The 27516-nt window shown below is 23.9% G+C and overlaps 2 protein-coding genes across 11 annotated transcripts; both read right to left on the minus strand.

The window, feature by feature from the left end:
- Positions 1-47: 47 nt before the first annotated feature.
- LOC127290221 (guanine nucleotide exchange factor DBS-like) lies at positions 48-27439 on the minus strand. 10 transcript variants are annotated; one of them, XM_051318676.1, is made up of 19 exons: positions 27290-27439; positions 24957-26686; positions 13363-13458; positions 12468-12582; positions 12296-12386; positions 11885-12115; positions 11547-11806; positions 11218-11452; positions 9165-9359; positions 7888-8064; positions 7363-7548; positions 6945-7280; positions 6543-6860; positions 6260-6457; positions 5927-6135; positions 5634-5832; positions 5534-5563; positions 4913-4933; positions 4559-4602 (listed from the first exon to the last, which is right to left on the minus strand). In XM_051318676.1, the coding sequence occupies exons 2-17, from the start codon at positions 25165-25167 to the stop codon at positions 5561-5563; spliced, it is 3060 nt and encodes a 1019-aa protein (XP_051174633.1). In that variant the 5' UTR covers positions 25168-26686; positions 27290-27439; the 3' UTR covers positions 4559-4602; positions 4913-4933; positions 5534-5560. The 10 variants fall into 10 exon arrangements, with proteins under 10 accessions (XP_051174624.1, XP_051174625.1, XP_051174626.1 ...); XM_051318667.1 differs by lacking the exon at positions 5534-5563 and having other exon boundaries at positions 48-4602; XM_051318673.1 differs by lacking the exon at positions 4913-4933 and having other exon boundaries at positions 4481-4602.
- Positions 17512-19525, minus strand: LOC127290225 (uncharacterized). The gene is made up of 3 exons (XM_051318680.1): positions 19332-19525; positions 18787-19064; positions 17512-18541 (listed from the first exon to the last, which is right to left on the minus strand). The coding sequence occupies exons 2-3, from the start codon at positions 18961-18963 to the stop codon at positions 17621-17623; spliced, it is 1098 nt and encodes a 365-aa protein (XP_051174637.1). The 5' UTR covers positions 18964-19064; positions 19332-19525; the 3' UTR covers positions 17512-17620.
- Positions 27440-27516: the final 77 nt, after the last annotated feature.

Here is a 27516-nt window from a genome sequence, read left to right on the forward strand (position 1 = left end):
GAAGTTTTAAATTAGATTTTAGCGTTTTTCATACAAAATGCAGCAGACTGGGTTTATTATTATTTACAGACAAATAACAAACAGATCAATATAGCCCTGTATATATAAATCATATAAGTCTATCAAAAATCAATTTGTTTTTGTACTAGGGTATCTATAATAAAATATTTCTAAGTGCTTGGACACAACTTACAAATATCATTTAACCATTTTTTTTTTCATTCAACTGGTATTTATAAATTTTAACAAATTATTGATTTTCTTTTTTTTTCCTGTGACATCAAGAATTTGTTAAAATATCTTTGTTTTTGTTCACTATTACATTTCTCAAGTCTTCTAATCATCTTTTTGCATCTTTCATTAATTCAACCTCATAAAATGTGCAATGTTTAAAAACTAACAGTCACATTGTTCAGGGTATATACCTTATAATATATATCAGCAACAGCTTCTATAATAGCGACATTTAAAGCTAAACGTTTTCTTTGATCTATTTTTCAATAAATTATTCGGTACTGGCCTCTTATTAATTATATATATATATTCTACATTGGAAAATTATTTTCTTCCTTTATTATTTTTTTCAATTTGTCTTTTTTATCATAACTCTTATGCGCAATGAGTGAAGAATTATATATATATGTAACTTCACCTTTTTTGATTAAAAAAGAAATTATTAAAATAAATAGCATCGTTCGTTAGTAACACTGAAAAAAAAATTATTTGATTCAAATAATCGATTACTTGACTATTATCAAATAAATATTTATTTGTATCAAATATAATTATTATTTGAGTCAATTAAATGGTATTTGTTTCAAATATATAAATTATTGATACAAATACATGTTTATTATTTATTTAATTCCAAAATTATTTGGTTCAAGTAAATATTTATTTGATAATAGTTAAGTAACCGATTATTTGAATCAAATAAATTTTTTTTTTCCGTGTAATGAGAATTTTTTTAAAAATTGCATTAAAGCAATTTAAAGCGTTGTTTTTATAAAAACATTTCCAATTTGTAATTCAATAAAAAGTTTGTTTATTGCACTGCACTATATAAACGTTGAAATATTCGTCAATTAACATCAATTTAATGATTTTATGGAATTTTGTAAAACTTCAAAAAATCCTAGATATGATTGTTCAACTAGGTTTTATGTTTATAAATGTTAAATTCCTATTTTAGAATAGATATAATACAATGTGTATTATTTCGTCAAAAAAGGAGCCTGTAATCTTTTTTTTTATATAGATTTCTAAGCGTACACAATGATTAAGCTTAAGAGAAATTCTTATATCGTTGTGTTGTTAAGTTTTATATTTTCAATTCTAATATTGGAATTACAGCTTTAATTCTACTCAGAACTATATGCATAGAATGGGGTGTGATGGGAAACAGTTCGTAAGGTGCGTGATAAGAAGTCTTGAAATATTTCAATTTTGACAAATCTTTCTTTTTTTTTTTTATTAAGATAAAATAGAATTTTTGTTTTTAAATATTGAGCAATATATTTGCTTATCGAATTTTATTCCAAAGACTCTTAAAATTTTTTCAAAACGTATAAATGATTTTTTTATATATATATATAGTTTTGAGAGATAGTGATACAGGTGCCCACTAAATTTTCAAAATTAATCACAATTTGCAAATAGAAGCGATTTCGGCGTATATATGTATAATTATTATTATCATATTATTATTTATGTAAAAATAGATTCTAAATTTTTCTTTTCTTCAAGGAACGATCAAGGAACCGTTATTATTATAAGATTGTGAATTCTTAGAATAAATATTATTCTTTTACAAATGAATTACTTAGCATTTTTTTCGAGAGATAAAGTGACTCTATACTGGATTAACAATTTTTTAATTTTTTTTTTTACATGTCTATTAGCAGAAAACACCTTCTATTTGCCTAATCTTTTTGAGGGAAGATGAATGACGGTTTCGGTACAATTGTTATTAGCAAATTCTTATTGAAAAAGATGATTATATATGAATATTAATCTTCAAAATGGACAATATTATTGTCTATATGAATGTGTATTCCTTTCTATAGTCTGTCTTTGAACAATATTACAGAATTAAATTCCCCTTGAATTTAAAAAACAAATATATTTTTATTTTTACCAATAAAAGTAATTCTCTTCTAAATTCACAATTTGTCTATACTTATAACATAATTGCTAATAAAAAAAATTATCTAGTATTATAAATAAAAAACATGATATATGAAATTCTTTATAAAAATAGATCCTAAATGATATTCTTAACAAATTTAAAACAGTAACAGATTCACGTAATTTTTAAATTAAGTTTGAAAAATATTTTAGATTTATATAAAAAAAATTCTTACACATATAAAATCATGCAATAATTCTGTAAAATATTTATAAATTAAACTCTCAAAATATATAATTTCGAAGCAGTACGTATATATAAATAATAAATCACAAAATTAATTATCCTTTACGTATAAATGGAAAGATAGTTTATTCTTAAAAGAAAAAAAGAGAACGATTAATATCGAAAGCTCGAATAGATGAGGCCTTTTTGTAAGAGGACGGTGTAAAAATGGGCGATAATTTAAATATTAGAGTTTTTAAAAAATGTTATCACTTTACATCAGCTTTTTTCACGCAAGTAGTAATTCAGGAAATTAAAATTTCTTTTTAATTCTATTTTTTATTTAGAATCAATCAATTTGAAAATTATTTACGAAATTGAAAAAAAAAAAATTTTTTTTAAAAAAGTTATAAGATGTAAAAAATTTTTTGGCAAGACAGATTTTTGAGTTAGTAAAATAATTGAAAAATGTAAATTATTAACTAAAATTTCATAAAATGCTAAGAAAAACGAATTTTATTTAAAAAAGAAGAAAAAAAACAGCTACTCGAATGTTAGTAAACTAATAACGCGTTTCTTCAGCTAAATAATTTTTTAGTGCATTAATAATAATGCTTGCTATGTTTACGGTAAAAATTAATCATATAAAGGGAAATTAGTTAGTTTAACTAAAGGATTTTAAAGTTTAGGAAACTTAAATTTGTAAATTTTTTTTATAACTTTCAAAACTTTGAAAAATCTAAAAGAAATTAAAAACATTTTAAAATGTTTAGAATAATAATAAAATAGTACATTACTATCCTTCTAGTGTCAATACGATCAAGTATAAAATGGAATATTATTTTTACTTGAATTTAACAAAATCTGCAAAAGTAATCTTGTCCAAATTATCATCATTCTTAAATATTTTTCTCACCATTAAATATATCACATACTTTTGCATCTTTTGCTTCAATTCAAGTTGGTCCTAAGTACAAGTTCTTTTTTTTTGTTTTTTCTTTTGATATTTCAATATTCTCTAAAATTATTGCACATATCTCGGTACTAATCAATATTATGTTCCGTGATAGATTTCTTAATATTTAACAAAATTCTAGCAACTTATGGTCTTCATGACCTATGGATACCGGCACTAGTAGATTTGGTACTCAGAAAATTGTTGTTTCTCTTTTTTTTTTTCTTTTTTTTTTTTTGTTCTTCTTAACATTGTAATAAAACTCCCATGCACTGGGTGCTTTTTAAGTTTAACTATATATACAAATAAGTGCCAAATATTTGGTATGGTTCAGGTAAAAGTGTTTTACTTGAAACAAAAAATTGCTCAATTGGGCATGCTCGTTTCACTTTGTGACTATATATATATAACATTAAATGCGAGCATTTTATGCTTTAAAAAATTATTCCACTTTCAAGGAAAAAAACTATTTATTTGCATTTAACTACTTAAACAACTATTCAGTTATTTTAATCACTTATTTATCCGTGTTTCGGATACGATATCATTGTGAAAAGTTCTGTAAATCCGATAAAATCGGTTGGGCCATCAAAACTGATCTTTAATTCTTACCAATATAAATATCTAGAAAAAAAAATCGACATTTGCAAACTTCCATTGTACATCAATATGGCAGTTGTATGACATCTTTTCTTTTGACATTTAATTAATCCCTGTTTTCTTTTTTTTTCATGCCGATTCAATGTTTTTGTTTTCTTTAAATCTATTAAAATTGTATATTTTTTTCCATATTTCATTTTTTAAACATCATTAAAAAATTTAATGTTTGCAATGAAATTTTTAAATTGTCCATTAGATCTGTTTGAAAACACTGATCTTTTTCTCTATTTCTTTCATTTCTAAATTTCGTTCATTCGCTTTCATGATCTTTTAGAAAATTTTATTTTTCTGAAATTCGTATCGAAATTTATATGAAATTTGAAATTTTTTTTTTAGATTGATTGCATTAATATTTATAGAGTTTATCTAACACACGAGGATAAACCTAGTGTGTTAGTCGCCTGTTTCATATGGGATCTTGACTATTTACAGATTGTGAACTACGAGACGTTTTTCGACTGATTGGTTCCAAGTATGCTGCGGGTGCCCAACCTTCAATTCCGGATCCAATTAATTTAACGAACCACCAGCCTGCACAGCCAACCTTTAACAATTCTAAGTGATCACCTTCGCGCATCGTTACTTCCGATTGACCAACTGCACAATAATCAGCCAGAGCAACGTATCTTCCACCCTGAAAAATTACGTAAGTTTTTATTTTTACAGTTCTTCAAAAAAAAAAAAAAAAAAAAATACTTGATACATTTTATACTAATTGTCATTTTTAAAGACTGATGGTCAAAAGTATGTCTAAATTTAATATACGACTCTATAAGTCGTAAAGCAAAAATTGAAAAAAACCAAAGAAAAAACTCAAAAATTGAATTAATTATAAATTTTTCAATTGGTTATTGAATTTTATCCAATTCATTGAAGTTAATAAAATTTTAATAAATTCAAATAATTTTAGACTAAAAAATTAAATATGCTTGTGAAAATTCTACCTTGTACAGGCCTCGGATCGACTTTAAGCAGCAAAAACAAAAAAAAATGTCATATTACATTATAAACAAAAGTCGCAAAAAAAATATTCTTAATTTTTAATCAATTGAATTAGTTTATAAATATTTTATTATTATTAAAAATTTATCACCAACGGTAACTATTATACATATCATACATAAATTAATTAATTTCATAATTCTTAGACAAAATTTTTAGCTTGAATTCAGTAAAAAAGATATATTTAAACAAATTTTACAGTTCCTTTTTTCTTTTAACACTTTTTCAAGTCTGATTCATAAAAATTATTCCAATTTAGATTTTCGGAAAAATTTTTGAAATTAAATTAAAATATTTTTTATTTTATTTTAATTTTTTAAAGTACTTGTCCAATTTTAAACAGAAGAAATAATGTTGAGTCAAATGCCATATTAAAATACTTCATGGATAACGATTTTTGTTATTTCATGTTAATTTTAAATAAATTTGAAAAGAGGCGATTTTTATTAGTACTATAAATAAAGTCAAAATAAGATGCATTAAAAAAAAAAAAAAAGTAGTCGAAAAAGTCGTACACTCCGAGCCCTGCCTGTACTGATGTAATTTCGAAAGTAAGAACTTACTGCTTACTTTTCCGTAGTAGGAACTTGTTACTTTTCCAAAAGAAAGAATTGTGTCTATGAAAAAAATTAATTTCAAATTTAAAAGAAATACGAGACTCACCTGTGCGGGTCCAGGATTTTCACTAAATGTATCTTCATCGTCGGTATTACTATTTTCCGAGCTCCATCCCACATCTTCTTCCGTTGATTGTGAAACATCGGAAATATGAGAAATAACACTGTTTCCATCAACAGATAGTGTACGTAGAGAACCAGAAAGATTACTTTGAGCATCCCACGAAATTGTTTGTCGAAGTGGTCTAAAAAAAAAAATTAGATTAAATTCAAACACACTACTAAAAATCAATAATTCAGAAAATATTGAAAATCAAATTTTAATTTCTATAGACATACTTATGATTTGTTTTTCCAAGCGCTGAACTTTGTTTTCCTTTAAGTTCCGCTAATTGTGACATTAAAACTCCTTTAATTTGTCGTACCCAAGATTGTTTTGCATCAATACTCGGTGCTTGAATTGTGTGTACCTCAGCACGTCCTTGTAACCAAATTTCGAATCTTCTTGCATCACCTTTCACTGATTCCGTCAAGCCAATCTGGGACATCTTTAAACGGAGAATTTTTCTCATTAATTTATATTTTGATGAAAATAAAAAAAAAACAATGCAGATTTTAAAAATTGATAAAATTGAATTTCTTTCTAATTAAAAAGATAAAGTATATATTTACTTTTAAATATCTTTTAAAATGATAGGTCGCTTTGTCGTGTGCTTGAGGTTTGCTGTGTTTACAAAATATAATAGCTTTTTCATACAAAAAAATGTGCCGTTGAGATGGTTTTAATCTTAGTAATCGTTCTCTTTTACTACTAGTCCAAACACTAAATGAACCTTGTAATAATAATTCTCCTTGTGCACTTAAATCTCCCTGAAAAATCAAAAAACAAAATGAAATTCTAACTCGGAGTGATTGATATCATTCTTGTTGTTATTTTAATAAAAATTACACAAACCCCAAATCCAGTAATTGCAGTTTGATGCATACTGTCATTAACACATTTTAATACAATAAGCATACAATCCAATGCCTCTTGCAATTCTGTGCAACATGATTGTTCATCGCTATATTTTAAGAGATCTTTTAACAAAAGTTGGTACTTTGTAATTCGTTGCACTGGCTTTAAAAGATAAGCAGCCAAAGGCAATTTATGACCTAATTTTTGTTGACAAGTCACAAGAAATTGTGGTTCATTTTGAATTTGTTCACGCAATCTCTCTGATCTTGGAATATTTTGACAATAATAACTATACAGCCTGAAGAAAACCTCTCGCTGTAATAATAAAAAAAAAAAAAAAATTATTTGTTATTTCGTTTTTGTAAAATAAATTAAATACTAAAAATTTTATATATTTACCCTTTGTACAAAGCATAAAGCTACAAGTTCTGTATTTGAAATACAATTTTCTAAATCACGCAAAAATGTTTCTCCATGAAAAATGCAAATTTCTTCTAAATTTCCAAAAAGAACATCAGCTTTGCCAAATAATGGAGCAGGAACTAAATGAATCATTGCTTCGTTTGTCAATTCCATTTTGTAACCTTTAATAATAGAACCAAGTTCCGCTACATAAATTCGTTCTGTTTCTAAAAGTTCTGCTAAAACGTGCCCTCGTTTTTGTTTTAAAACTTCAATATCTCGAGGTTCACTTTCTGGAGATGAAGATTCGCCTTCGATTGGACACATTTCCATCTTGAAAAAAGTTGATTATTTGTGTTATATGTTAAATTATATTTATATTATTTTAATGAATGATATATATATATATAATTACTTTTGGCATTGTATTAGCTTTCTTCAAAATTCTTCCTGGTTTGATGATTTGTGGTGCTGGTTGAATGGGTTTTGCTGGTTCTGGTGTTACAGTTTGAACTGGTCTCGCTGGCTTCATTAATTGTTGTTTCAATGCCATTATCCTTTTATCGCACATCATTGATACATCTTCTATTCTTTGTAAAACCTATTAAAAAGAGATTCTCTAATTTATACTCATTTTCGAATTATTGTAGTTTATTTAATCAATGATTGAAAAAAAATTATTTTCATAAAAATTTTTGCCTACAAATTTATTTTCTTTTAAAAAATAATTTTTGATCGAGAAATATTTTAAAAATTTGTTTAGAAAAAAAAATTATAATATGTAATTTACATAGAAAAATATTTTTCTTCTAAATCGTTGATCATAAATGTAAATTTCACAGACGTATAATTCAATTAGAATATATTGATTTAATAAAAAAAAAGAAAGAAATTCTATTTTAATTGCATAGGTTATGATTTATTCATTCTAATGAATTACCTGAGTGACAAGAGCTTTAGTTTCTGGCATAATTGAATCCTGAAAAATACATCGTGGGTGGTGAAATTCTTCCGCCGCTTCTATTAATTGTTGAAGTTCTTGAAGAGCTTGATCTGCCGGTGTTGAACTATTTTGAGCTGCTAACAATTCTATTCCTTTAGTACACCAAGTGTTCGCCTAGAATATAATTAATAAAATAATAATTTATACAATTAAATACAATTATTATTATTTTTATTCATAACAAATTCTTAATATTAAGCCAGGGTGTTAATTACACTGAAAAAAAATGTATTCCATTCAAATAATCGGTTACTTGACGGCTAAAAAATAAATATTTACTTGAAGCAAATAATTTTTATTTGAATTAAATAAACTGTATTTGAACCTATAATTTCTATTTTTGAAACAAATACCGTTTAATTGACTCAATAATTATTTGATAGAAACAAATATTTATTTGTTAATAATCAAGTAAATTTTTTCCAGTGTATTTTCGGTGAATTAAATTTACGGTTATTTGTCGGTTTTTGCTTCGAATATTTGGAATTTGTTTTTTCTAATATTTTTATTTAAGACTTGTTACAAATGTAACTAATTATTTATTTAATTTAAAAAAAACTGACAAGTTTTCTACATGTGAAAAAATGTACAAGATACGGTAATATTTTTGCTTAACATTTTTAAATAACTAATGAAAATGATAATATCGATTACACTGAGTTAAGCAAAAAAATAAAAAATTCAATAGCACGGCCATTGAAACGTAAAGAATTGTGAATTTTTTATTTTTTACTTAACTCGGCGTGATTGTGATTTTTTTATTTTCTACTTGATTCGTAGTGATCGATATTATCATTTTTATTATTAAAATATAACAGAGAAATAAATTATATTTAAAATTTAAAAAAAAATGAAAATTATTGGTTAATTTGTAAAAGAAAAATAATAAATTTTTAGAATTCCAAAAAAAGAGAATGTGATGGAAAAAATCGTTTTAAAAAAAGGAAAATTTTCGTTAATATAAAAAAAATCGAAAATTGTAGAAAATAGAATATTGTAGAAAAGAAAAAAGTGAAAGAAATGTTTATGGAATAATAAAATTCCCGGTTTTACTAAAAATTTCTGGCGAATTTCAAGTATATTCTGGTCATTAAAATTCACGCCTATTTCTCTATTAGTAGACACTCTGTTAAAGTATAGAAAAAAATTAATTTATGTTGACGATTAATTTTATATAAAGGAGATTTGTATTGGTTTTCCTTTTTTATTATTACCTTATCGATTCTTTCCATAAGTTCTCGACATTTTGTTAATGTGACGAGTCGCCTTTCGAGTCTTTGACTCAAAATAGTGCATACTCTTTGAAGTTCTGCACATTTTGGTTCGACAACTTCTGCAGGGCATTGATGTCTTCCAGATAGTAATTGTTGACCAGCTGTGATAACTTCTTCTGCTCGATCTATGTCTCCCTATAAATGCACAATTGTGCATTTTAAAAAAAAAATGTTCTCATTGGATTATTAATTTACAAGAATAAATAAAAAAAAGCTACTAGAAAGTATAAAAATATTTACTTTACTTCAATCAATGCACAACTTTTTTTTTTTTTTTTTTTTTTTTTTGCCTCTTGCTTGATAAGTATATTATTAAAATTATTGAATCAATCTTATTACAATGAAAAGTAGATTTTTAAAAATATTCTATATTTCTTCGTGCACAGTTTATAGAGCGAAATAAAAATTACGTCCATTCACATAAATATCATGCCGAATATTAAATATACGAATTAAATCCCTATTTAAAATAATTAAATTTTGGATTTATATTCTTTTTTTCTCACGATCATGATTTTTGAAATTTGATTTACAAGTTTTATCAAAAAGTTATTTAGTTGATCAATGATTAGATTGGAATAATAATTATGATTCGATGTAATAATATTAATGATTAGAGGAATGATCGAATTGCTCGGCATAAATGATTTAATAATATTTAAATGACAAAATGAGTGAATTTCAAAATAAAGCGATACAACGCGAATAGAGATTTAAATCGATATAAAACAAAAATTTATAATTTTTAGAAACATGACGCAACACAGTTTTCGAAGATATTTGATAAATTTAAGATTTGAACAATGATGTTCAGCGATTTATGGTTTCCAATATTTTTTAACATATTTATGAAAATTATAATAACTAGTTTTTTAGCAAAAATAATTTAATGAATTTTCAAACACTTTTTTCACAAAACTATTTATTATTCTTTAATTAATTAGATTGATTGTACTTATTAATTAAAATAAGTTATTATAGAAAAGAAAAATTAAAATAAATATTAAAGAGAAAAACTAGATATCAGTTAAAATTTTACTTGCAAACTAATCGAAATTACATTCCATCTATGTCACTACAATTTTTATTATACCTTACCGCTGAACACCATGACTATAATTAAATATATTAATTTCCTTGAGTGGATTGCTTACCAAGACCCAAATCCACATGGTATGCAACAAATAGGACTATCGACAAAATGAGGAAAGCGGTGCAAAGTAACGTCTGTGCTTATTGTGCATTGTGTGCTTATAAAATTCAATTGCTCAAACCAAACAATTTTTTTTTTTTTTTAATTATTTTTTTCCATGATGATGAAGAAATTCATAAAATTAATGATCAAATATTTTAAAAGAAAATATTTTTTTAGATGAAAATTTTTATGCATTTTTGCCTGAACCTTTGTTTTTACAACAATGATCAAAAAAAAGTTTTGAAGAATATTTTTTTTAGACAAAAAATTTTACAATTTTTTTAAATCGTTGACCACTTCATCACCATTTTTCTTTAAGACAAAATTATTTTTAAAGGCTTTAAAATGATTCTATAAAAAAAAATTTTTTAAAGTTTTATTTAGATATTTAACTTTTTTTTCTAAATTTGTAAACGGATTTAAATTCAAAAACAATGAGATTTAAATGAATAATTTTGAAAATTTTATATAATTTTAAATGTAATAATTTTCAAAATAGTAATAAATTTGTCTGTACATTTGGTTTGAGTAAGATACTTTGCAATCCATATTATGTGCGTGATTATTAATAAACTAGTGCTTTTGCTGCTCATTTTTGTTGTTGTTTTTTTTTTTTTTTTGAAAGTTCAATTAAAAATGATTTTTCTCGAATAAATTTTTAATTTTTATTTGTTTTTTTAACTTGATAATATGCCATGATATTCCGGAATAATATTGGTTTTTTTTTTAATATGATGTGAAGTGTTTGAAATTGTGTAATGATTTTTTTTCTGTTCAAAATAATTTGATTCCTCTTACCCTGCATATTCTTTGAAAAGCGGAAGTATCTCGCAGTAATTGATCAACTCTTGCTTGAGTTTCTCCAACCTCCGTCATTTCCTCAATGGTTTTTAAATGTTGATCCAAATTCGCTTGCAATTCTCTAAAATCTTGTTCAAATTGTCGAAGAGCTAAACAGTGCCTTAAACGCGAGCTGTGATGAGACCAAAATAAGTCAAAAGTCCTTTCAGTTTCTTCCAACTGTACCAATAACCTATTTATTTGAAATTTTAAACTATGAATTAATCTGTACTTTTTTTAAATATTGTTATTATAATTTTTAGTTTTAATTTATTTATTTTTTGAACCTCTCAATCGCAGCTACATTTCCTAATCGATCAACGGTTCCTTTTCCAGTTAGTTGACGAATACTATCGAGTAATGCTTCTCCATGTCGTGCAGCCGCTACAATTTCTTCCTTTAATTCATTATATTCTATTTGTTGTTGATTTAATAATGTAGTAGTTGCAATTGTATTGTTGGGAAATTCAATTTCAGCCAATCGACGAGTGAATGAATCAAGTGCCAAAGAGACATCTTGTGTCATTGAGGAAAATTTCTCTAAATTCTTCAGAGAGAGAAAAAAAAAATATTAATTATCGTTGAAATATTTCGAAAATATATTCAATAATGTCACTAAACTTACAATTCGATTTTGAATCCATGTGTGATGACAATAGGGTAAATCGCCTCCAAGTTCTTCTGTTAATTGATCTTTATCCACAAAGTCATAAAGTTCAACGATATTGGCCAAAACTATTACTCGAAATTTAAAATCTTCTCGAAATAATTTATTCGATACTTCTGAAATTGCTTTTTGAAGAAAACCCGCTGGTCGCAAAACATAAGCGACATGCACTAATCCAGGAAAGAATGCCTAAGAATTCAATAATCATTAATGTGATAAATATTATTTATTTTTTAATAATTAATATAATTAATAAGTGTTTATTTTCTCGTTATGGTAGGTAATTCATCACCGAAAAAAAGTTTCTTCTTTAATTAAAAGGCTTTTAAATATACAATATTTGTCAAAAAAAAAAATTTTTAGACTTACGGAAATTTTTAAAAGGACCGTTTTTACAGAATTCCATTTGTCGTTTCTACGATCGATTATCAGATGAAATCCTAAATCAGCCTCTTGTAAACTAAAAATGGTAAAAGTTCTCTCGTGAAAATATGTGAAATTAGATATTAATAATTTTATGGTTTGGTGAAATTTTGCTTACGTTGGTACTGATGTGAGATATAGCATGAGACGTTGATAGTCCAAGTCTGAGAGATTGTGAAAATTGCCATGATCGGGAAACGTGACTAATGGACATCCCTCTCTCGTTTTGCCACCTGTAATGTAAAAAAAAAATCATTAACATAAAATTAATTGAAAAACATTTTTAATTTTTTACATTTTAAAGAATATTACTAAAAGAATTTATAAAAATTTTAATTTTTAGTGTTTTTTAAAAAATTTTGAAAATTAAAAAAAAAACATTTTCACAACTTTTTGATACTAATGTTAGTGTTTTTTTTTTTTAGGTATTTACATATAAATATAAATTGTTGATTATTTTTTCAAAAGAAAGTAAAATAAAACATTTATTTTGTGAAGAGACATTTTTCTCTAAATTATTATCATTTTTTTTTTAAACCGTGTGTCAAGAAGTGAATATATAGAAAAAATATATAAATATTTTATTTGTTATAGTCTCTTTTATATTCATATTTTTATTTATATATTTTTTTCTCTAAAAAACGTCAGAACTGATGAGTGGACATTATAAAATACTAAAAAATGAAAATAGGATGCGATAATAATAATTATTGCATAAATAACTTTGAAATATAATTATTGAGATAAGATGTGAAGGTCAAATAAAACAAGTTACAAATGTGTTCCTTTCGTTTATAAATTTTTTTCTAATATTGTTTATAATTAAAAAATTCAATACTTCTAACTTTTTGTTAATTATTAGAATACTTTTTTTTTAATCTTATACTGAATTATAAATTCATCAATAATTAAACAATTTTTTTTTTTAAATAAAGATGATATCGTTTTTCATTTCGCGTGAATCGAAATGCATTATTTAAATTAGTCTTTTTATATCAGGAATATTAACTTACCAGTAATGATAGCATATTGCGGTTGGAGGATGTCTGCAACGTCTCTAACAGCTAGATCCCCATTTTCTATCTCACCGGTCATACTCTCAACATCTTCTGCAAAAAATGTTAAATTTAAAAACAATTTATTCAATACCCAGTGACAGTTTGAAAAATGAATAGATAAATTTTACAAAAATAAGACTATTATTAGTTCATTTATATTTTTTTTATAAAATATAAAATATGCACCTGAAACAAGTAAAATATTTACTGGAATATTTAAATACTTATATAGGTAACTCAAAAAAAATTATAGCTATTATAGAATGTGATTTATACTGAGGTAAATTTTTTTTTTTTTTTTTAATAAAAATTATTTTCTCAATAACAATCGAAATTTGATTTTGGTTTTTAATTCGGAAAAATTGACGAAGGTGAATTATAAACGATTCTTAAAGAAATAATTTTTTAAATAGAAAATTTTTATAATTTTTTGCCTAAAAAATATTTCTTGTAGTTTTCATTAATCAACAAAATATAAAAAATATTTTTTAGGCAAAAAATTATAGAATTTTTCATTTTAAAAAATTATTTCTATTAAAAATCGTTTATCATAAACGTTACGTACTTCAGCTTCGTGAAAATTGTATAAAAATACGTTTCTATTGCATTATAAGAAAATAATATCATAAATAAAATTATATAAATAGTATATAATAATATAATTTAGTAAATAAATAATTTATATATTATCATTATTATTATTATTTTATTTTTAATAATAACAAATTTTTTTATGATGTCAGTTTTAAATATTTTTTTTAGAAGATATAGTTTTACGGATTTAAAATTTTTCTCACACATCCTTTAACGTTGATTTAATTGTTTTTTTTTTTAAAGTTGATATATATTTAAAATAATTTTATTTCACTGGGTTAATATGTGAAAGAAAAAGACCAAGGAAAATAAATTGTAACTATGCAAATTATAGGTTTGATTTCAGCGCTTTTCACTTCACAGTTATATATATATACCTGGAGTAACCACTCGGCACTCGACGGGGTTTTTGAACACTTGTATGTAATAGACTGCAGTGCTTGATCTGAGTGCTTGCACTCAGGTGACCTTGCTGATTCTGATCCATCAGAAACAGTTCTCTGTTTTACCCACGATATCGCGCTGATATAACTGTAAAGTGAGAGGCTCTCAATCTTATTTATTTCCGCATAAAATACCACAAAATTGCATATTTCAAATTTGTCATGATTTTAACATTATTCTATAATCATAAAAATATAATGTACTTGTAACGTGTCTTATAAAAATTGTCTATTATAAAGTCTGTATACTTGAAAAATATTTAAATTTAAAAAATTCTTTTTAATTCGTCGTATAGATCGTAAATCAATCAATTAAATTTAATATAATTTATGCATAATTATATATTCACTTTTTTTGAAGTTGTTAAATAAAAAAATTTAATTTTAATTAATTAATTTTTAATTATTTATATAAAATATAATAATAATAATTTATAATCGTAAGATTCCTTTTTTTGTACCAAATTTCTGTTTGCTTTTTAACATTTTTGAGACATTTTGAAAAATATTTTTTGTTTAATTGTAATCTTGGTGGAAATTCTTAAACATATTCTTAAATAATTGAAACTATAAATTAAATTTTTTTTTTTGATTTTAAAGTAATAAAAAGAATACTTCGTTAAATAATTCTACAAATGTACATAATATTTTATATTTATTTATTTAAATACAATATACGGGCTTACAATTTTGTAAGCAAAATTATACAAAAAATTATACATTTTTAAATGTATGAAATTATTATAACTTTTTATTTATCTTACTATTATTTTTTTTTATAAAAAATCTGTTGTCTCCTAAAATTAATATAATTACAACTAACTGATTTAATTTAATTTAAATTTTACTTACAAAAATAATAATACAAACATTCTTATATTTAAATAGTGGTTTCTGAGCAAAAAAACTAATATTTATATGATTTTTTATTAAACATAAATATTAGGTTTATAAAATTATGTTCATTAAGAAAAAAAGTTTAATAATAATTGTTTTTGAATGTATAATACTTTTAGAGATAATAATATTATAGTATCAATTATAATATATTTATTTTTCACGAAGTTTAAAATGACAATTATTCTTATAAAATATCAACATTTTTTAAAATTAATTTAATTTTAATTATTGCTGCAGTTATGTAATTATAATTATTTTTTAAAAATTGGAAATTTCTTAAATTAAAACTGCGTATTTAAATTGACGAGAGAAATAACAGTGCAAGACAATGTTTACGCGCGCTAGCGCACAAAATGTTTCTCTCTTTGTGTAATTATATAATATAAAAAGTGTTTCGGCCCCTTAAACAGATTTTTTGTAATTATTTTTTTTTTATTTTCCCAAAATAAAAGTTGTTTAATTGAATAAAATTAATTAATTTTCAAATTGATTTAAAATTAATTTTCCATTTTTATTCTATACTTTTAATAAAGAAGCATATATTTTTCATTTGTTTTTGCTTCCTTAAAAAAAGTATTATTGTAATCCTCACAAGTTTCGAATTTTTAAAAATAATTCTTTATATAATAAATTTTTAACTGCGATTTACACATTTCGCCATGAGAAATAATTGTCCAAATATATGTTTTTATTATATTTTCTTGTCAAAAAATTATCTCAAAAACGATACAACGAACTTCAATAAAAGTTGGTAGTAGACTTATTGTAGTCATTAATATCTTTAAAATCGGATACAAAAATTTCCATAAATATTCGCTGATTTTTTTTTCTTATTTCAAAAATTCAAAATTTTTTTTGCTATTTAATTTTTTGTTTGTGAAAAAATCGTAGAGATTGCATTAAAATGTATAATTACATATTAAAACCAGAAGGGGGGGGAGATTTTTCGTCACTTAAGTATGTTTTTCCATTGTAGGGCAGTATTAATATTTCTTATAGTATAAAATAAAGTGAAAAATTGAATTTTAAAATTTATGTCCTTTCTAATTGCATTGAAATTGTTTTTATTATATTTTATGCATTCTTATAAAAATGCACACAAATTGCAAATTTCTCTTTTTAATAATAATTATATTTATTTTATTTGAATTGAGTTGGGAAACACTGACATTAATTTACCAAAGAGGGTTACTAAGACTGTATATTTCAAGAGAAAAAGATGCCTACAACCTTTCAACTCTTCAATTAAGTGTCTGGCCTTCCCTCGCACGTATAAATTCTTTTTACTTAAAAATGCAAATGAACTAAGCTAACAATGAGAGAACTTAATGTGATATCACATACTCACTGTTCACGTTTAAGGGCAGAAAGGAAACAGAAGGTCAATGCCTCTTTTCTTAAAAGGAAATTGAATTATTTTTCATTTTGCGTATCGCATGGTATGTCTCTGACTGTTTAACATTAATAAATTAATATTTCCCCTTCTCATACAAAGCTGTTTCTTTTTAAAGGTATTTTCTATCTCTACACAAACGTACATGAAGCATTAAAGTTTCACAAGAGAGAATATCAAATAAATTTCATAGTTTATTAATACATTTTACATGTACATTTTTTGACAACTAAATATTTATTATTTTCGTTATAAAAATAAGACTAGTATATCAATTGATAAAAATAAATTCAATTATTAAATTTTTACATTCTCATTGTAATGAGATTTTTGTTTTTCTTTTTTTTTTTAAGTCGAAATTTAAATAAAAATGATTTTTAAATACTTCGGTGAAATTCACAATATTTTATGATCAACGATTTAGAAGAAAAGATATTTTTTTATGCAAATTATTATAATTTTTCACTTAAATTTTTTTTTTTTTTTTTCGTTTCAATCATTGATTATAAACATTGTGAACGTCACCAATGTTTTTAAATTTTCTAATGAAGGATTAATTAAAAAAAAAAAATTATAATAAAAATAAAAATTCTTGTTCAACATTTCGTTAAAGACAGTGAAAAAAAGTGTAATGTTTATAAAATAATTAACATCTGCTATAAATCGATATCTAATTTGTTTAATACAAACAAATTAAATTTGGAAAATATTTTTGAAATCTCTTTTTTTTGTCGATAGAAATATTTGTATTTTCTTTCCTAGTTCTCTTGCGTCTCTTTATTTCGTGAATAATTTCCTCATAGTACAATATTTATGGAAATTGTGCCCGTTGATTTAATATTTAATCGAGAGTCTTGTGTCTCTTTTTTTTTTTTTCTTTATTCTACAACTGATGCAGAATATATGTATTATCTTTATTAACCGCCTCGCTAGCCATGACAAGTTGCATTAAATTTTCATTTCCCACATTAACTTGTTCACTACTTGATGTTAATTGATGATTGTTAACATCATTTTTTTCTGATTCATTTTTTCCAGTAGCTTGCACTCTAATCACAAATTCTTGTTTGGCAAATTTTATTTGCGAAAATTGTTCATTCATAAATCTTCGAAAAGTTGAATAACCAAGTGCTTTTATACTTGGTGACATATTATTACAATATTCCTTGTACAAATCGTGAACAGCCTTACGTGTTATATCAGCAGAAAGATGTAGAGGTGAATTTTTGGCAATTTTTGTTTTTTGTAATTCCTCTTGTTTCTTGACAAAGTCTTTTAAAAATGCTGTGGCATTTTTATAAATATCCAAGGAGAAAGTATTGTGAGGAACTTTTCCATAATTCCCATGAACTCTCGGTGTCACACCATGTATCATTAAATGTTTTCTAATTCTTTTTATTTGATAATGAGTGCAATTTTCTAAATAGAGAAATGCATCTAAACAAACTTTTCGACCTTGATATACATATTGAGCACGAAGTCTTCGTCTCTCTGTATGTCTTGCTGTTTCATAAGGATTTGTGAGACAAGCCATTGTTACTCCCATTAAATACATGTCATGTTCTGCTTTTGTCAGTTCTGCAATATTTAATCTGTGACGATAAACTGATTCAGAATTTAAACCTTTGAAACAACTTTCATCTTGACATTCACAGCCACGTTTAAAACGATTTAAAACTTGATCAGAACTATCTTCTAATTTTGTTGGATCGTAATCAGATTCCTCGATTGCCTTCGATTTTTTTACATTTTTTAATGTATTTTTTGGTTTCTTTCTTTTTGTCGGCGTTTTTTTATTCTTTATCTGCAAAACAAAATTAATCACTATTTATTTTTACAATTATGAAGAAAAAAATTTTTAATTGAAAGACTCTTTGATTTTTAAATTTAAATAAACAAATATTTTTATTTGAATTTTAAAAATTAAATTACAAAATTTAATGCTCGCATAACAAAATAATTAATGAAATGAAATAATTAATTTCAAAAATAGAAAATTTCTAATAGTTAAATATAAAATCCCTATATTGTAAGATTATGAATATTTACTTTAGTTTCAGTAAGTATTTTAGCATTATCTTCGGCCTGATCTTCAATGTTATCTTCCGTATTATCATTTACATTATCTTCAATGTTATCCTGCTCGAAAATAATTTCATCTTCTTTTTTTTCTATTGTCAACATAACGTTTAACAATGTTGAAGGTTCTACTTTAAGTGAAGCCATTGTTGTTGTTTTTTTTATATCCAAATCCAATATTTAATATCCAAATTATAAACTCAACGTTTGAAGACGGTTCAATGAATAAATTTTAATTTTTCATTGAACTGAAACAAATATTTTTAGAATCTTAATAAAATATCTTATATAATAATTTCAATTAATTTATTGTTATTAAATTCAATAGAAATAAAATTTGAATTAAGAGAAAAATTAAAAATTATTTCAAAAAAATTTATGTATAATATAAATATTGTATGTATAGAAAGAAATTTAGAATTCGTTCTATACAAATAGGTCGAAAGTCGCTTGACAGCATAACACGTCAGCCATTCTCGACTTTAAGGATTTATAGTAAATTCATTTTCACATACCTCGTTTAATACAAAAATCATTTCACATTTCAAAAAAAATTGATAATCCACATATAAAATCAAAATTTCTTCTCTTGTAAACTTTTTTACAACAAAATAGTCAATTATTCCTTGAAAAATTTACGTCAAATTGTCAGGTTTTGTTTAGAACGATATGGCGCACAGCTTTCATGAATACAAAATTCAACAAAGTGGGGGGCATCTCACCAGTAGTGTATCAAACTTAAAATTCTCAAATAAATTTGCCAACAAAATTTCATCGTTTTTTTCCATATCTATTCAGTTAAAATTGTTTCAAAATAAATATGAATTACATATTACAGAAAATAAGAAACTTAATTTCTTTTTCTCAAACAATTTTGTCAATTATAGAAGTATTAGAAGTTCTTATTGATTTTATCTTGAAATTTGATACGATCCTGAGACTGAGAATGAAGCGCGCAAATACGGAAAAAAAATATACGCATGTTCTCTAAAAATTTTAATATTAAAGTATAAAAATGAAATTATGTATAAAATTATGTTTGTTTTAAATTTCGACAAATTAATTTTGGAGAAAAATTTTAAAATGTCTATTTTTTTTTCATTAAATTTCATATAATAAAATGAAATGTCAAAAATTAGTGATGTACTATTTAAAATAGATAAATTCTTTAACATTTTATTGTATTGACAACAATTTAATATTTACTAAATATATTAATAAATATAGTATAGTTAATAATAAAAATATGTACATGTATCTAGTTATTAATTACTATATTTATTATATATAAATTCATATTTAGTTAATATATAAAAATTATCTACTCAATAGTTCCATAATTTCAAATAATTCTTGTGAGGCAAATAAAAAATCATTTTTCGCGCATTTTTTACGTCACTATTTTTAATCTTCAAAAATAGCTTTTCGTTATCTCAGTTCCAATAAAACGGTCCTTATTAATATATATCTATTTAAACTCGTTGAAAATAAAGCATTGAATTTTCACGTAAAGGAGGTAGTAACAAAGCTTGAAGTCAGAGTAAATCAATAATTTGCTTATCGTAGGTCGGCAAATTGTCTATATACATTTAGTAAAGCATAAAAACAAAGTGAAATTTTTCCTCGTTCAACCGCATAGAATAGAGATTTTTCTAAATAAAATTAATTTGCAATAAGATTTTAAAAAAACATGTCACACCTGGACATCCTGTTTTGCAGTGATGATGACAAGGACAATTACAGTTGTGTGAGGATTTTTGTCGTAGAATCATTTTTTGAAATGTGCATTTATTTTTTTATAAATGCCGGCACTATAACTATAGTATTAAATTGTATCTCAACGAGGAATGTTTTTCTATAAAATTGCACTTTTTTTTGTTTTTTTGTTATTTGCGACACTTGAATTATATTTATTCACTGGTGAGAAGAAAACGCGATAATATCACGAAGCTTTATTTGACATGAACATAATATCACCTGGTGTATTAACTCTCATTTAAATCGATAAAAATTCATCGTGAGAGAGCTGACAGACGGCCTCGTCTTGTTTTCTGTTCCCGTAGTGTTAGTGATACTATTCTTACATTTGACAGAAGTCGAGGCGCGAGCAATGCATTTTCAGACTGGCCTCTGGTGTACTTCATTGGAAACAATATTTAATGAATATAAATTTCATGAGGTGCCTAAATTGTACATTGTTAAATGCACTAATTGTATTTAATATTATAATAATATATTTAATTTTTCTTTTCAAAAAAAAAAAAAAGATAAGGCTATTTTTAATTGAATTTCTCTTTCGCAATTTCTTATGTTTTTAATTAATCTATTTAGCATTTTTAATACATTTTTAATTTATTCATATAAATGACTAACATTGAAAATTAAGTGTTTGAATCTATATTTAAATTGAATCATCTTGAATATTATTCTTAATTTTATCTTCAATTAAGTACGTGAAAATAATTCTGGAATTTTTTTTTTTTTTTATTAATTTAATTTAATAATATATATTTATTTTATTTTTTTTTACTTTAAAGTTTACTTGAAGAATAATTTGTCCAAGTGTTGCAGATATTCTTGTTATTAAACTTTCAATAGTTTACGAATTGATTGATTATGAAATTGAATTAGAGAAATTCAAATGATATTTAATTGAATTTATAGGAACATTGCCTATAACAATTGTGACTATTATTATATTTGTTATATATAGAACGTAATAATACGTTGTGGTAAAATTATATAACGTTATTCAATTAATTTCTATTCTATTTTTTTTCAATTTATTAATGTTCACATAATATTCATAGATGTTTATATTAATAAAGTTTAGGAATTTTTTTTTTAATATGAATGATTTAAAAATCATTGGTAAAATATCCTTTTCGTTCATATCATTGTAAACAGCAGTCTAAATAGACGTTATGCAATTTTTCTACTTCGTCATTCAATTCGTTACATCGCTTCTTTTTAGGAAATTACATAAATTTAATTATTGTATACAAGCACATAGTACAAAATGATACCAATGGAATTTCAGTTTTCTAAATATTTTCGATTTTTCATTCTTTATGCTTATATATTCTTGTTGAGGATTAGTAGAAAACAGGTGATGAACATTTTTCAACTTCCCATGACTTAAACGATTATAGTTTTCCTGTATTGTAGGAATTTAAATAACTTCCGCTTCCAAATTTAAAATAAAAAAAAAAGTTTTATTTGTTTTACAAGAAAATTCTTAGACTATGCATGTTTAAAAATGCATATGTATAATATATTTATACATAGAAGAGACAAAAATTTATAATCTCTTGAGAGTATTTAAATAGAAAATGTTAAAAAATAGAATTAGAATCTTTAAAAAAAAATGGATTAAATTATTTAATGACATGACGACCGAATTACTAATGGAGTATTCAATGTATATAAAGTATATACAAATTGAATTTACGTAAATGGAAAACATTTAAATAGAAGAATTATTTACTCTTATCATACAATGAAAATCGATTTAATAAATTAGTTCGACTAATGAAGTTATACGTATTTATGTCAAGAGAATAAAGATTCTCTTGAATAAAATAAAATTACCGAAGATATTGATCTATTGTTAATTTAATTTTAATTTCAAATTTATGCGATATATATTTAAAGAAATATTTTAACAAAATATTAATGAAATTTAAATAATTAATTTATAAAGTTAAATATTATTTTATTATAGAAAAAAAAAAATTTAATTTTAAATTCATTAAAAAGAATTTTTATATAAAAAATTTATTTTTTTCCTTGTCATTTAATTTTTATTGTTAGTTTTTCGAAAAGATTATAGAAATTTTTAAATTTAATTTAACTTAATAGTTTTAAATCTCGACTACTGAACCAAGCATAAAAAGATTATGAATATTGGAAAAAAGTGCAACTCATCAAAAATCTATAACTTTATATTCTTAAGAGCTGTTCTGAAAGTTAAGTACATGAACTATGTGTTGCCTTTAACATGTAAAGATTCATAGACCACTTCATGTGCAACGTAGTAGAATTAAAAAATGTATATATATATATATATATATAAATTTGCAACTTATAGAAAAATATAGATTTTGCGAAAAAAATATTCAGTGGATTTTAATAATTAAGAGTAAATTGAAAAAAAATATATGAGAAATTTTTAAGTATAAAATCGACGAAGTGAAAAACGGGTATAGATATTTTTATCTTTAAAAATCCAATAACACACAGGAACAAGACTTTTGACCCGATATATACTTATATTGAATATCAAAGATTTTCTATTAATAAAATAAAATATGGGGCTTTTATTTATAATTTAAAAAAAATCTATTTTATTTAAATTATCGCGGTTTTTAATACTATTATCAAATAAATATTTATTTCGAGACCAAATAATTTTTTTTTACATCAAATAAACTGTATTCGAATCAATAATTTATATAAAGGTACATAAAGAAAAAGATATGAACCATTTAATTAAGAAATAGAAAATTCTTTCAATTGTTGTTTTAAACATATTTAATATTATTTTGTAAATTAAATTATTTTTATGTTTATTGCTCGATTAACAGCGAAATTAGAAAAATTCAAGTATCACGATTTTGATAATGAAAACCGCAAAATTTTGTTTTCACCTAAAAAGTGTTTAAAAACCGATTTTCTAAAATAAATCTTCCTATGCAGAAAGCTCATAAAAAAGTATAGATAATAAAAAAAATTACAGAAGCAGATAAGATAATTGAAAAAATTACGATCGTGAACAAAAAAAGAACAAAAATCTCTGAATTGATATATATTATACATGTAATTGAATTTATAAAATATGTAATTGAATATGAAAATTCGTGTAAAGTAACTGAATATTGATGAATAATTAAATTTAAAAATAAAGTTTGCCATTTTTGAAATAATTGATTTTTATTTTTAATGAATTAGAAATTAGGTTAAAAATTTTCTTAACAATATTTGTTGAAAAAAATGTTTAATAATGTTTTTAATATTTTATTAAATATTTAACGTATCTCTTTATTTTTCATTACTGTAGTAATTGAAAAAAAAAATTTTTAAACTAAAAAGATATGATTTTGTTCATTTGAATGTTCAGAATTTGAGATGCATATTTAAACCTTATACCTATTCATTGAAAAATTTGTTTCAAGTGTACAATTTATTCTCCATGATATAGAGTTTTAAAATTTAGTTCTCAGTTTATTATTCAATAATTTGTAAAATGTTGTTTCAAAGTTTTATAAATAAATTGGAATTATAAATTTTCAACTATGATATAAAATTGTTTTAATATTTTTATGTGATGAGAGTGAGAGAGACAGTAAAATTGATTTTTACACATTTATGAACAATATATGAATCAGATAAAAGTTGGATACATCAAGATGTTAAAGCACATTATGAACTGATCTAAATTGAAGAAATATTCTCTAAGAGCTTTATACAATATAGATATCTATACGATAAAACTTTTTTAAACTCAAACTCCATATAATAGGTGCAGGACGTGATATGAAATTTCTTAAACTTCTTCCAAGTAAGATTATTTCGACTCAATATATCCTTTGTCTTTCGATTTATTCCTAATTTTCTTTTAAATTCAAAACTATTTTTGAAATAAAAAAAAAGGAAGAAACATTAAGTCAGTCTATTATTTTATTATATTAATTAAAAAAAAATTATATTGTAAAATTATTCTTTACTAAATATTTAATATCGTATAACGTTATACTAATATTATATTACTCTATAATAATAATCTAATGTAAATATTAAATTTAATATTCATCTACATTTTATACAATGAAAAATAATTTGGTTTGAGAAATATTTATTTAACAAATTTTTAGGTAGTAGTCAAATAAATTATTTGACTAAACATTTTTTTCCGTTTATAATTTTATTATATCCATTTTATAGGAATTATTTCTTAATAATAATTTATGGAAAAATCAAATTCTCTTGTTATTGAAAAATTATTTTTGTATTAATTAACGAAATGATCTTTAAAATTTTTGTAAATTGGTTCGCAATTAAAAAAGCATAAAATGATTGAAAAAATTTTCAACTAGTTTGATCATTGTTGTGAGAAAAAAAAAATGAAAACAAATGCTTACCAACTTCCAAAACTTCAAGATCGAGGTTACCACTGCGACTTCTACTGATACTGCTGGCATTATAGATGCTGGACCGTTGGAGATGATGTTGTTGATGATGATGATGATGATGAAGATGATGAGTCTCCTCCATCGCGCGGGAAGCACTACGTTTGAATTGTTCTAGGAAGCTGTCTATTTGACTTTCAATACTTGTTGGCGAACAGGCCATTTTTTCGTATCTTTGAATTATTTATTTTAACTGTTGTTTCCTTATAATTAAAATGAGTGACAATAGATGATAAGGAACGGGAGTCACCCCGACCAATGACCGAGACTTGACTACATAAACGCTAATTTTTTTTTTTTTTTTTTCTTACAAAAGAACACTATATATTTGAATTTGCGAAGGTCACGGAAAATCCAGGTCATTTTTGACACTGTCACGATCATTGTTTAATGATCCATTTCGTTGATTGCGATGCATTTTGTATTATAGAAAGAGAGAAAGAGAGAAAAAAAAATTAGGAAGAGCTTTTGGAAGCAAAGAGATAATTCGACTGGGGCGTCTCGACGTCGTTGCGACGGTGGCAGGTGTCGCAACAGGGTTTCAAGTCGATCTTGATGCGCATGGTTCACTCAAGTCCAATATTGTTCATTGCGCAAAAACGGAAAGGGGAAACTACAAAGCGACTCTCGCCTGGATAAAGACCCTTATCCAAGATCTTAATGTTTCCTTCTCATTTACTCCCATGCATGAGGATCCAGAGGCAAAGAACTTTGAATCACTTTGAATCTCAGAGTCTGATGCAGTGCATATTTTTCGCTTTTGCTTTATGTTCATTTCTTCTTCTTCTTCTTTAGTTAAAAGGAGCATTTTCTTTCCTTTTATATTCAGTTAGTAGAAATAAATATATTCTACAATAGACAATATATTTTTCTTAGTTCTATCCAAAAATCAGCACTATACGAACTTCTATTATAAAAAAAAAGTAATAAATACCTTTTTTTTTTTTGGTCAAGGCAAATTTATAAAACAGCAATTATACATAATATTAATTTATTAAAATAAAAATTCCTTTAAGGAATATATTTTAACATTCTATATAAATCGGATGGCGTTTTAAAATAATCGTCAAACATTAATAATCTCCTACCATCCACTGTATATTCAAATGTTCGATGTTCTTTTGTAAGATAACTTCTAGTTTTAATAGAGACACTATTTGGTTTAATATTAATAATCCTTCTTAAATATGGTAGACTACCAACAACTACAGTTTTGAAAACTTTTTCTGTGGGATCGAAATAAATTCGTAAAACTGTCCATTTACATAGAAAAATTATAGACAGTATAATAAAATATGCTACAGAATATCCTAAAATCAAATCTGTTTCTCTTCTTATGAAAATCTCTTTTCCAAACATCATAGGAAATTTAAGATTACCTTCGAAGTAAAGTTTAACACAGTAAATAAAGTGCATTGAAATGATAACAAACATTATTCTTTTTAAATGAAAACCAAATTCAATTGTCGCCGAAAAAGAATTATTATATATTAAATAAGCCTTAGATGACACATTATCTTTCAATTTTTTTTTTGTTTTAAATCCATTTTTAGATGGTGAAACAAATGTTCGTGTATTATTTTTCCTCAATAGTTCGGAAAATCGAAAAATACATGATTTTCTCAAAGTATTTAGTCTCAATGACTGAATAATTGTTCTTCCTGAAAAATTCATTTTCGAATCTGAAATAATAATTGTAATATTAGAAGCAGAAATTATTTAAATATTTGTATAAAAAAAATGTGAATATCTGTTTTTGAGTGAAAAATATTTAAACTATTTATTTAGCAGCAAGTTCATTATTATTATTATTATTATTATTAAAAATCTCATTATTTAGTCATAAAATATAAAAAGAATTGTATGTTAATATAATAATTATGTTTCAATAATTTTCACATTTTTCGAAAATTTGCCATATAGCTATAAATGCATAGCAATATTTTTGAGGTTATATTTTTCTAGGAAGTGAAATATTTATTTAAAAAAATATAAAGTAATTAAATATTAAAGCAATTTTAGCTAAACATTACATTTTATTCAATTTATACATTTAAAATTCTTTTTTTTAAACGTTTTTTTATATTTATATTATCATTTTTAAGAACATTGTGTCGTACACTGTCAGGATACCTGTCACTGTATCCATTATCATAATAATCAATAATTTGAACTAAACAATTGCATACAAATTTCAATTGTTGAATTCAATTTAATTCAACAAATTTTATTCATGAAACAACTAAAATAATAAAATATTACAATTGAAAAATATTTTTTATTACCTGGTGTTATTTTGACAATTATCGAAAGAGATATCCAAAATATTTATAATTTCATGAGAAACATTGAATTTTTTTTTGGTTCTGTGCAAGACGGCATTGTTAAATTTTTTAAAATTTTATTTTGTAATATACTTTTTTGTTATTTAAAAATAATTTGTTAATATTGTTTGTACGAAAGCTAAACTGTTCAAGTTTAAATGCTTTAGCAGACGAATTTTTCGTAGACC

The sequence above is a fragment of the Leptopilina boulardi genome, unplaced genomic scaffold, assembly GCF_019393585.1.
Source record: "Leptopilina boulardi isolate dan_hultmark-lab unplaced genomic scaffold, ZJU_Lbou_2.1 LbouV2_58, whole genome shotgun sequence".
NCBI lineage: Eukaryota > Metazoa > Arthropoda > Insecta > Hymenoptera > Figitidae > Leptopilina > Leptopilina boulardi.